Below are 12,457 nucleotides of genomic sequence, written 5' to 3' on the forward strand. Positions count from 1 at the left end.
CTGTCTGACTTGAGAACCTTGACTCTTAGGACTTCCCTGGTGGTCCAGCAGTTAGGACTCCACACTTTCACTGCATGGGGCATGGATGTGATCCCTGGTTGGGGACCTAAGAACCCACAAGCCATGCAGTGTGGCCAAAGATAAAAATAAAAAAGAATCAAGTTCTACTTACTGTAAAACCTTGAGCCAGTCTCTCCCTCTGACTTGACTTACCCATAGTCCAACAGCCAGGACAAAGAGGAAATATAGAACCAGCACTGCGATGTCTCCTGCTTCCAGCGTCCTCCGGGGAAACGCCTCCAGGGGATCTGACTGTGTGAGCCGAGGGCTGCTGGTGCTGCTCTCCATGGTCCTGAACGAACTCTTGCAACGCTGTGGAAGTGCAAATGTGTGTCACATGCCAGGACCCGGTGCCACTCTTCTCACCCTCTCTGTAACTGTCTCCTTGGGCACCCAAGCAGGGAGACACATGTGGAAGGACGTGTGATGGAGACAGACCTCAGGAAGGCAAATCCATCCGTTCTGTCATTCACCAAATATTTACAAGGAAGTCACATCCAATCTACAGTTAATGTTCACCAACCCCACTGCTCACTTGGCAAAACACAAAGAAAAACAAACAGCTTAAGTAATATAGATGTCTCACCACCCTCTTCCACGTATCCAGGAGTGAGAGAAAAACAGGACACCCGAGTCAGCCTGTTTCCCTGGTACCTCGCAGCCAGGTGAAAGTCAAGCCAGCAATTTTGCCTAAGGCTCAGCCAGTCAATACAATCTTGTTTCACTGCTGGATATGCCCATAAAATGTGTATGTTTATTTATTTTTAAATTTGTATTTATTTTTTATTTTGGCTGCACTGGGTCTTCGTTGTTGTGAGTGAGCTTTCTCTCCTTGCAGTGCATGGTTTTTTCATTGTGGTCGCTTCTCTGGTTGCAGAGCACCAGCTCTAGAGTGCACAGGCTTCAGTATTTGTGGCTCGCAGGCTTTAGAGCACAGGTTTGGTAGTTGTGGCCCACAGGCTTAGTTGTCCCGTGGCATGTGGAATCTTCCAGGACCAGGAATGGAACCTGTGCCCATGCATTGGAAGGTGGATTCTTAGCCACTGGACCATCAGGGAAGTTGAAATGTGTTTCTTTAATAAACATGTATATAGCACCTGCTACATGACAGGCATCATCCTAAGTGTTTATAACCTTGCAAAGTGGGCAGCCCAATAATGGGGTAACTCACCTCATAGATAATAACACAATATGATATTTCATACAAGTGGGTGTGTATAATGACAGACATATTAAGGATTCAAGCCTAAGAGTCATCCAGTTGGCTGCACCCCTTACTGACCCCGAGAGCTTGGACAAATTCCCTAACTTCTCTAATTCATTGCATTGCCATCTGAAAATGGGACAATAAGAGGTTACATTTCACAGATCGTCATGATCTAGTACCTGTGAAGTGTGGAGAACAATGCCACACACAGCTGTGCTCAGTAAATTATAGCTGCTATTATCACTATTACTAATTTTCTACAGTAGGCCGTGAGGCAAAGACCACCTAGTTTTACATGGAGGAAAAGAGATGATAGTATATGAGCTGGGTTTTGAAGAATGTGTAGGTGGTCCTACACGCCATGAGCAGGGATGCGGGTACATTCCAGGCTAAGGCAACAGTATCCACAGACATTAAGATGTGAATAAGCATGTCATGCTTAAGGAACCATCAGATTCTTTCCTGAGGATTAAGACTGGGAGCAGGGAAGTGGGCAGTGAGGCTCATTATCTATGAAGGCATTAAACCAGCTCTTTGATGTCATTCAAAGGATTCTCTAAGGTCAGTAGTTTTCTTTCTACAGAAAGAAGATATCATCATCTTCAGATATTATCCCCTGTTTCTATAACAAATATTTTATAATATTCTTTTTACTGAATACTGAAACTCAACTCACAGATAATGTTACCTACCTACACACATTTAAAACATCAATATAAAGCTCTATTATAAAAGAGAAATAAAAGAACAGCAATTTATGGTTAAAATGATGGATAATTCAACATATAACTGCTCCATCTGATGCAAAGGGGGAGTCAGATCCTTTTACCTATTATACTGAGTAAGCTTTGAATTTAAGAGAAATAAGAAAACTGGAATCCATTTGATTCCAGAAGCACAGAATAAAGTGTGACTCTACAGAGGAAAACCAGAATGTTTAAATCTGAAAAAGAAAATGCTTTGTGATTTTAAATGTTATAAAGAAATCCAAACAACTCCCATGATATACCATGTTTTTATAGAGCCCTCTGAGAAATATCAGAGACAGCCCCGATAAAATAAAAAGCTGGTACATTTTTTAAACCATTTTTTAAAAAAATTGAGTACAGTTCATTTACAATGTTAGTTTCAGGTATATAGCAAAGTGATCAATATTTTCAGATTCTTTTCCATTATAGGTTATTATAAGATATAGAATATAGTTGTCTATGATTTTAATGTAAAGGAAAACCCAGAACACTTGTTTTGTGCAAACTGCAGATAGGTTCTGTGCGCTGTGCTGTGTTTAGTCACTCAGTCATGTCTGAGTCTCTGCGACCCTACAGACTGTAGCCCACCAGGCTCCTCTGTCTATGGGATTCTCCAGGCGTGAATACTGCAGTGGGTCGCCATGCCCTCCTCCAGGGGATCTTCCCAACCCAGGGATCCAAGTCTCCTGCATTGTGGGCATATTCTTTACCATCTGAGCCACCAGGGAAACCCAAGAATACTGGAGTGGGTAGCCTATCCCTTCTTCAGGGGATCTTCCAGACCCAGGAATCGAACCAGGGTCTCCTGCATTGCAGGCAGATTCTTTACCAACTGAGCCACCAGGGAAGCCCCAGAACTGATAGAACCTGGAGATTAACTGAGAGAGGGGAAGAACTGGGGAGCCATTTCCTGCTTCTTACCAGAGCTGCCCAAAGGTGGAGTAGCCTGGTCACCTGGGTGACACATTCCTGGTTCTTAAAGCAAGGCTTTTCATCTGCAACACTATCGGCATTTTGGATCTCGTATGCAGGTCAGGAAGCAACAGTTAGAACTGGACATGGAACAACAGACTGGTTCCAAATAGGAAAAGGAGTTCATCAAGGCTGTATATTGTCACCCTGTTTATTTAACTTATGTGCAGAGTACATCATGAGAAACACTGGGCTGGAAGAAGCACAAGCTGGAATCAAGATTGCCGGGAGAAATATCAATAACCTTAGATATGCAGATGACACCACCCTTATGGCAGAAAGTGAAGAGGAACTAAAGAGCCTCTTGATGAAAGTGAAAGAGGAGAGTAAAAAGTTGGCTTAAAGCTCAACATTCAGAAAACGAAGATCATGGCATCTGGTCCCATCACTTCATGGGAAATAGATGGGGAAACAGTGGCAACAGTGTCAGACTTTATTTTTCTGGGCTCCAAAATCACTGCAGATGGTGACTGCAGCCAAGAAATTAAAAGACGCTTACTCCTTGGAAGGAAAGCTATGACCAACCTAGATAGCATATTCAAAAGCAGAGACCTTACTTTGCCAACAAAGGTCCCTCTAGTCAAGGCTATGGTTTTTCCAGTGGTCATGTATGGATGTGAGAGTTGGCCTGTGAAGAAAGCTGAGTGCCGAAGAATTGATGCTTTTGAAGTGTGGTGTTGGAGAAGACTCTTGAGAGTCCCTTGGACTGCAAGGAGATCCAACCAGTACATTTTAAAGGAGATCAGCCCTGGGATTTCTTTGGAAGGAATGATGCTAAAGCTGAAACTCCAGTACTTTGGCCACCTCATGTGAAAAGTTGACTCATTGGAAAAGACTCTGATCCTGGGAGGGATTGGGGGCAGAAGGAGAAGGGGATGACAGAGGATGAGATGGCTGGATGGCATCACCGACTCGATGGACATGAGTTTGAGTGGACTCCGGGAGTTGGTGATGGACAGGGAGGCCTGGCGTGCTGCAATTCATGGGGTCGCAAAGAGTCGGACACGACTGAGCGACTGAACTGAACTGAACTGAATTCCTTGTTATGAGCGGGCTGCCTGGTGCATTGTAGACGTTTAGCAGCATCCCTGGGAGCCACCCACTCGAGGCCAGCAGCACTTTTGCACAGCTGCGGCAGCCACAAATGTCCCCTGTGTGGAAAAGCACTGCCTTAGAACCCAGGAGACTAGAGACGTTCATTTAGAGAAGATGCCTCAGGGGGGCGCTCAGTAGCCTTTAACATCCCTTCCCACAGCAAGTGCAGTACTGAACTTCTCTCCCTGGGCCTGGGCCTTGCTCTTCTGTTGAGAGGATGCTCACAGCTTCTCAGACCTGTGAGAAGATCCAAACAATCACTGATCCATAACACTGATCCAAAGATGGACGGACAAGAGAAGGAGGGAAGGAAGGAAGATGGACCAGCCAGTATCAGGCAAACCCAACTCACTGACCCAGCCTGAAGGCAGGAGTATGTAGCAGAAGCCCAAATTCCATCCCAGGTCATCCCTCAGCCCTCCCTGCCTCAGTCACGCTTAGGTTTTATGATCATTGTCATCAGTCCAATGGGATGGTAATAACCTAACTGAACCAGAAAACTCTCAAGGAGAAAGTGGGAAGGGAAGACTGTACTGGAGAGCTCCCAAGGGTGGAAGCAGAGATTCATAAAGGAGGCTCTAACCAGGAGGCAGATTTGGAGGCTAGAAAACAAGGGGACTAGATGGTCCTTAAGGTCTGACTCGAGGGTGAAGCCCTTCTTGGTTAAGCAGTGTTCTTACCGCCACTCCACAGACAAGGAAGTGGTGTCGCATGACTGAGTGCCCAAGGCGGGGCTCAATTCCAGATCTGATTGCAGAACTGTGTTTTATTTTTATTTTTTTTATGTGTTTTATTTTTCAAATTTTTTTTTGACTATGTGGTTTGTGGGATTTTAGTTTGAACCCTCATCCTCAGCAGTGAAAGCATGGAGTCCTAACCACTGGACTACCAGGGGATTCCCTGACCATCCTTTTAAAAAAATTATCATTATTAAAATATAGCTGATTTACAGCATTGTGTTAGTTTCTATATCTGTTAATCTTAAACTCTTAATTCATCTCTCCTCTTTTCCCTTTGGTAATCATAAGTTTGTTTTCTACATCTGTGTCTGTTTCATATGTAGATTAGTTTGTTCATTTTTTTTAGATTCCACCTGTACGTGCTGGATTTACTTCACTTGGTATGATCATTTCTAGGTCCCCCCCATGTTGCTGCAAATGGAATTATTTCATTCTTTCTTGTGGCTGAGTAGTATTCCACTGTATATATGTGCCACATCTTCTTTATCCACTCTGTTGATAGACACTTCTGTGTCTTGGCTGCTGTAAACAGAGCTGCTATGAATATCGCATGTATCCTTTTGAATTCGAGTTTTCTCTGAATACGTGCCCAGGAGTGGGATTGCTGGATCATATGTTAACTCTAGCTTTTTGAGGAACCTCCATACTGTTCTCCATAGTGGTTACACCAATTTATATTCCCACCAACAGCATAGGAGGGTTCAGAGACTGCATTTTCAAACGCTTCAACTGCTTTCAAGTACCCTGCTGCTTCCAACACTGGGGACTTGAGGAAGAGGGAAGCAGCTTAAGGTGGAGATTTATATTGAACTGGGGAGTGGGGCGGCTTGTCCTAAAACTCTGCAGGTCTGAAAGGGAGGAAGGGGAGGAAGGAAGCAGGGGCATTAGACAGACTGGTGAGCCAGCCCTCCCCCGTCCACAGCCCCGCTCCCAGCTGCCTCTTCCAGGCCTCTGCCTGCCAGGCACCGAGAGGGGCAGGAGCAGATAAACAAGCCATTCATCACCGGCTCTGGGAGGCTGGCACTGACTCCAGGCTCTTCTTGAGTCCCAGGGAGGTGGGGCCCTGCCGGTGGCCAGGATGTACGGCTTTCTTCAGGATGGGAATAGGAGCTAGCAACATGGACCAGAGAGGCTGCGGAACCCAAGTGCTGGAGCCTTGGCCACATGTCCCAGGGGAGCCCTCCACATGCCCTCGTACAGCAAAGCCATGCTATCACTGTAACAGGGATCATTTCTAAAGCTATTTATTGAAGTTGCGGGCCTGGAACTCAGTTTGCATTGATTCTCTTACTCATCCTGGTCAGCTCGGTGAGGCAAACACACTTGTTGCTGTTCAGTCTGAGTTGTGTTTGACTCTTTGTGACCCCCTGGACTGTAGCCCACCAGGCTCCTCTGTCCATGGGATTTCCCAGACAAGAATCCTGGAGTGAGTTGCCATTTCCTTCTCCAGGGGATCTTCCCAACCCAGGGATTGAACCCAAGTCCCTTGCATTGGCAAGCAGATTCTTTATCACTGAGCCACCCAGGTTATACTTTCATTTTACAGGTGGGAAATGGAGCCACAGTGAAGTAAGAGTGAGCTGGGTTCAGGTCACAGCTGTGCCACTGGCCTCTGGGTCATAGGAAGTGCAGAGGTGGGATTCAAACTCAGGTCCTGAATTGAAGCTCATTGTTACCCTATACTGACTTCTCTCTTTTTTCCTCTCTGCCCTTCTCTCCTTCTTTCTATCCTCCCCTCCTTCACTCCTTCCCTCCATCTACTTGTATCTTTGCCACAAACATTTATTAGGCCCCAGCTGTGTGCCAGGCTCTGTGCTAGGCCCGGGGGACAAATTGGTGATGACAGTGAAACTGGCCCCTATCCTCGCGAGATCTCACCCAGTCCCCGACCTCACGAGAGCTCACCCAGCCCCTTGCAGCCCCTTGCATGCCCAGAGCTACCCTCTGCACTGCCCCGGAGGGCTTCACTTCCAAGGACGGAACCACCCTGTGGGAGGCCAGGGTTAACAGGAGTCTATGCAAAGCAGGCACTCTAACAACGGCCCTGTTTGCAAGAACACCCTGCCCTTACTGCTGCCAACTGGCCCCAAAACAGAGGAAATTCAGCAAGCAGAGATGGCTGCTCAACCCTTTCCTTCTGGCCGCTTACATAACTTGCCAAAGCAGATGTGGAAATTTTCCGAGCCCCAGTGCTAGGCAAAGATGGGCAAGCATGCCCAGAGCAGGGTGGGGCTCTGACTGTCTTCACTGCATTTAGGTTTCTTAGGCTGGCTCCTCTACATGCATCTACGGGTGGGGCTACATTATATTTCCCCCCACATTATTCTTTATGACGTGTGTGCATCTGAAACATTTCATAATGAAAGAAAAAGAGACAAACGGAACAAGATTTACAGCATAAAACCATACATGTATGTTAAATGTGGATACATGCTGATGGGAAAAATAGTACCAACTATTTTGCCAGGATGCAGGCCTATTTGCTGAAGAATAACAAACCCATTACAGGGACAGAGAATGAGAGAGATGGAGACAGAAACCAGGGAAGAATTCTGCACTGGGTAAAGATGACAATGACTGTCTAACTACAAATTTCAATTATTGGAGTTTTAAAAAACTCTCTGGGAAATAAATGCACTTCGATCACCTGTAAAGACGTTAGAACTGCACTGCCCAGTTCAAATCCCAGCTCTACCTCTCACTAGCTCTGTGATCTTGAGCAAATAACTTCTCTGAGGCTCAGTTTTCTCATCTATAAAATCGGGATATTAATCAGGCCTATGTCACAGTTTTGCTAAAAGCATTAATCAAGTTCATTATAGAATGTGATCAGACCTACTAGATCTGACCTCGTCCTTCTCTCTTTTTTTTTTTTTTTCATTAAGCATTTATTTATTTATTTTTTACTTTTTGGCCACTCTGAGCAGCATGCAGGATCTTAGTTCCCCAACCAGGGATCGAACCCAAGCCCCCTGCAGTGGAAGCACAGAGTCTTAACCTCCGGACAACCAGGGAAGTCCCAACACATTCTTCTTGTAAAACCATTAAAAGAAAGAAAAAAAGAGAGAGAGCATGGACTCTGTGGTCATGCAGATCCTGGCCTCTACGTGTATGAATCTCATTTTAAGCACATAGCGTCCCTAAGAGGTCGAGTTTCTGGTTAACCCCACAGAAAGCCCAGGCTGGGGCCCCAAGGCCACGCCACTGGTAAATGACTGAACTGGGACTTCCAACCGGGGCTTGATCTGCAAGTTCTCAACTACCGCTCGGCACGTGGGCCCTTAGCAGGGAAAACTGCAGAGGTGACCACACGGGCCCACACAGGCTGCACCTCCCAGGGCCGGCAACCCCTCACACCCTTTTCTTCCATTCCCCTGTGAAGGTAACTGCCCCCTCTTCAGCCATAAGCCTGGCCTTTGGCTCAAATTCAAGATGCTGATGGTAGAGACAGCCCCATAAGAGGGAGGGGGTCAGTACTGTAAAGGCTGAGCGAGGCCATCAGAGCCTCAAACAGCAGAACAGAGGACGGAAGGAGGACCACTTCTACCTGCCCAGACAGCTAATGCCACACGGTTTGTTAGGAACAGATCTCTAGAAAGAGACCAGAGGACAGATTCTGGGGATCTCTGGGCTGAAGCAGAAACTGGGACTGTCCCTTGCCTGTTAGAAAGAGCCACCTCCCCGGTCATTAGCTAGAAAACCATGGGCACGGTAGGGCCTGACAGCTTTCCACAAAGAGTCCCTGTGGGGTTAACAGGTGTGAGTACAAGGGACCCTCGTGTGAGGCTTCTTCTCCAGCCCCTTCCCCACTTCAGTGATGACCTTGTCTCATAGCTCCTAGAGAGAACAGATGTCAAAAGGGCACCTTCTGAGCCCAGACCTGTCCACCCAAGTGCTGGCATGGAATCTCTCATGGAGTCTCAGTCGTCATCTCAAAGGTAATTCATCCAACATAGAGACGGTGATCTTCAAGGGCTTCCAGTCCATTCCATCTCCCTAAACGGCAACTTCATCCACTCTGCTGCTCAGGTCAGAAGTCCGAGAGTCATCCTCAAATCTTGCATTCATTCAATTTTACATTCATTCATTCTTGCATTCATTCACTCATCCAGTGGCCTATGAGCACATCCAGGTACTGTGTCTAAGCACCAAAGATGCTAGGCCTGGCAAACATACCAAAAAAGACATTATAGTGTCTCTTGTTCAACTCCCAGAATCTCAGTCTCCCAGAACTGACCTCTGACTCCATTCTGTTGTATGTCCAAAGCAGAGCCGGACTCCATCTATTTCCTCTCACTTTACTTCTCTGGCTTTCATTCAAGCCACCATCACTGGTGTCTAGAGCAGAGGAAGAATCTTGCCTCCCCAGTGCCACTCTTGCTTCCTTGGAATCCACTCCCTTCACATGGAAGCCAGAGAGATCTTTGAACATAAATCAGATGGGTTCCTTTTCCTGCTCAAAGCATCTCAGCGCCTGCTGACTTGCTCTGCCAGCCCCATCTCACCCTGGTCTTCTTTCTAGCCCATGGGTGCTACTTCTGCCTCAGGGTCTTTGCCATTCTGTTCCCCCCACCTGCCATGCTCTTCCCTCTTGGCTTGGTGAACTCCTACTCATCCTTCGGATGGCACCCTACTGTCTCAGCCCCAGAGGAGTCTTCTCTTGGCTTTAGTCTAAGTTGGATGATTTGCCATCATAACAAACACGACTTCCCATCACTGTTGAATCAAGCAGGACATTTGATTTGTACGATTCTCTCATTCCCACGCATTCCCACTGCAGTGTAAGCTCCACAAAGGCAGGGGCTCTGTCCATCTCGTTCACATTGTGTCCTCTGAGCAGGCACTCAATGTGTGCGAGCTAAGTCGCTTCAGTCATACTTGACTGTTTGCAACCCTGTAGACTAGAGCCCACCAGGCTCCTCTGTCCATGGGTTTCTCCAGGCAAGAATACTGGAGTGGGTTGCCATGCCCTCCTCCAGGGGAATCTTCCCGACCCAGGGATAGAACCTGGGTCTCTTATGTCTCCTGCATCGGCAGGTGGGTTCTTTACCACTAGCACCACCTGTGAAGTCCCCATGCACTGAGTAGACTTGTATAACAAACAAATGGGGGATTTTCTGAGCCTTTGCTATATACTCGCAATTGTGACCCAGGTTGGGACTGTCCTGGGGGTTCAGTGGTTGACTGCACACTTCCAATACAAGGGGCGCAGATTCAATCCCTGGTCAGGGAATTAGGATACACACACACACACACACAACTGTGACCCCCTCCCCCACCGACCACCACCCAAAGTCATATCCTCAAGATGTCCAGTGAAGGACAGCATCTCTCCCACCTGCTCCCCAGAATCATCATGAAGACACCTTTTGAAAACCAGACTTGGTGGATAAGCTCGCCGCTGTCCGAGCTGAGTCTCAGCTTCTCCAGCTCACTATCTGCGCAGCCTTGGGCGCGTTTCTTTCCAAATCGGTCTCTGCTCACTATCTGTGCAGCCTTGGGCGCGTTTCTTTCCAAATCGGTCTCTGCTGTGAGTTAGGGTGGCTGGGCCAGCCATTCCGGTCCACCACGCAAAGCTCTCTGCACGTGCCTGCCATGTATCAGTGACTCCTATTTGCTTGCAGTTAACAGCAGTCGCATGGAAGTCACAGGCAGTGCCCCCTCTACCCCCTCACCCCCTCACCCCCCAGCAGTGTTTCGCTGTTTATGTAGGTATTTTTGCACCTGCTTATCTCCTGGGGCCTCATAAGTCCACTACACCTGTGGCTGGGCTGCGCTGATTCACACTGTCAATTGACAGATGAGGAGAAATGTTCACTCCAGGAGCCTGAAACCGGGTAAGTGGAGGATCTGGGACGCCAGCACGGCGTGCTCGGGCTGCATCAACCCGTGTGTGGGGGGCAGGACTAGCCCCCTCCCAGGAGAGGAGCTCTGCGCCCCCACCCGGTCCTTTGCCAGCTCTGCCTCCGGTCCCCGGAGTAGCTGCCCCCTGTGTGCCGAATGGTTATCAATTTGGGGGCTGCGGGAGTGGCGGACGGAGTCTTACCTGTCTCGGTGCAGGGCCAACCTGCCCTGGGTACCGGTGGCGGCGGCGGCGTCTGAGGCGGAAGGAGATAGAAATGGCCGTGAGGTGGGAGAACCTTCTGGGTTCCTTTTCCCTCGCAGCCAGAGTTTGAAAAGACAGCGGTGGCCTTCCTCCGGCCCCGCCTGCTGAGAGAGGCTCCTCGAAGGTCAAACTCCAAATTCCAGCCTGGGCTTACTGCAGGGGTTAGAGGAAGCGTCAATGATCTCCCCCAGGGCGGTAGGAGAGGCCCCGGGCCAGCCCCAACCCTGAACTTGAACTTGAACTCTGAGCAGGTCCCGGAGAAGATGGGCTGACCTGAGCCCCGCCCACATGGCCCCACCTCCTCACCTGGTGGGGGGCCCATGGCAACGAGGGGGCGGGCAGCGGCTGCCGCCCGGGGCGCGTCCTGCCCGCTCGCCCACTCTGCCACTGGCCCGCCTCCGCGCTGGGGACAGGCGGGCTTGGGACGAGCTGGACGCGGGGGAGGGGAGAGGCTGGCAGGGGACGCAGGGGACAGAGGGACAGTCCCAGGAGGGCACTCGCGGCGGCCCCACCGCTGGGACAGCACCAGTAACAGTGACCACCTTTGTTCGATTCCTTTGCCCTGCGCTTTCCAGACCGAGGCAGGACAAAGGCAGGCGCCTGGAGCCCAGAGGAGTTGTCAGGAGTGACTGAGCCTGTGGCCGGGGGCCCGCAAGACCAGGACAGGCAGTAGGGGACCGCGGAAGGCTTGCACTGGATGCTCAGAGCATTCAAAAAAAAATTTTTTTTTTTAAAGAAAAAGGATAGTTACTAGCGTTTGCAAAAAAAGGGATTGAATGACTCTGGATTTCCCAGTTTACCAGAACAATCTGAAGATCTGGCCATTCGACACGGCCGCAGGACAGCCACTGGCTAGAGCAGGGTGCTGGCCGCCTCCCCACCACCACCACCACAGAGGCCACCTCCGGCCTCCTTCCCTTGACCTGGGCCCTGGGTGGGGGCAGCCCCTGGCTCAGAGCAGTTCAGAAAGCATGGTGAGAATGGACATGCTCCAGGCTCCATTCTGAATGCTTCCACATCTCTGCTCACTTGGTCTTTCCAACAAGCCTCCTGGACTGATAGTATTATGTCTATTTTACTGATGAGAAGACAGAGGTAGAGATGGGTGAGTGGCTTGCCCAGGTCACCAGCTGTGAGTGGCAGAACCAGGATTTGAACCCAGAGCGTTTCTTCCAGAGCGCTGCAGGGCCTGTGGAGGTGGCGTAGAAACAACCTCAGTGGACAGAGGCGGCCTGGATGCGCAGACACTCAGCGATTGGACCGACATCAGCATGAACAGGGGACCTGCCTAGGGCGAAAGATGGACAGAAGGAACAGCTGGAATCAGAAAAGGTGGCTGGCGGACAGACAGCCGGGGAATGGACAGTCTGTGACTGCAGACTCAACACCAGAAAGGCAGAACAGGCTCCATCAAGCCAAGATCCAGTCCTGACTTTGTAGGGGCATGTCTGGGGGATCAGGGGCATGTTCCCTGGTTACAGTGCTACAAACAAAGCACACAGATGGGTGAGAAAGCAGACGGCACCGT

At 49.2% G+C, this 12,457-nt stretch overlaps 1 protein-coding gene across 1 annotated transcript in view; it reads right to left on the bottom strand.

The window, feature by feature from the left end:
• The window catches only part of SLC5A11 (solute carrier family 5 member 11), a 57,207-nt gene extending 45,957 nt beyond the window's left edge, over window positions 1–11,250 (bottom strand). The window contains exons 1-2 of the mRNA XM_070362643.1: window positions 10,870–11,250; window positions 214–372 (exon numbers count right to left, since the gene is read on the bottom strand). Coding sequence (XP_070218744.1) covers window positions 214–348 — 135 coding nt within the window. The 5' untranslated portion in view covers window positions 349–372; window positions 10,870–11,250. The remainder of the gene's footprint in view (window positions 1–213; window positions 373–10,869) is intronic.
• Between the last annotated feature and the right edge of the window lie 1,207 nt (window positions 11,251–12,457).

The sequence above is a fragment of the Bos mutus genome, chromosome 25, assembly GCF_027580195.1.
Source record: "Bos mutus isolate GX-2022 chromosome 25, NWIPB_WYAK_1.1, whole genome shotgun sequence".
In the NCBI taxonomy this organism is placed as follows: domain Eukaryota; kingdom Metazoa; phylum Chordata; class Mammalia; order Artiodactyla; family Bovidae; genus Bos; species Bos mutus.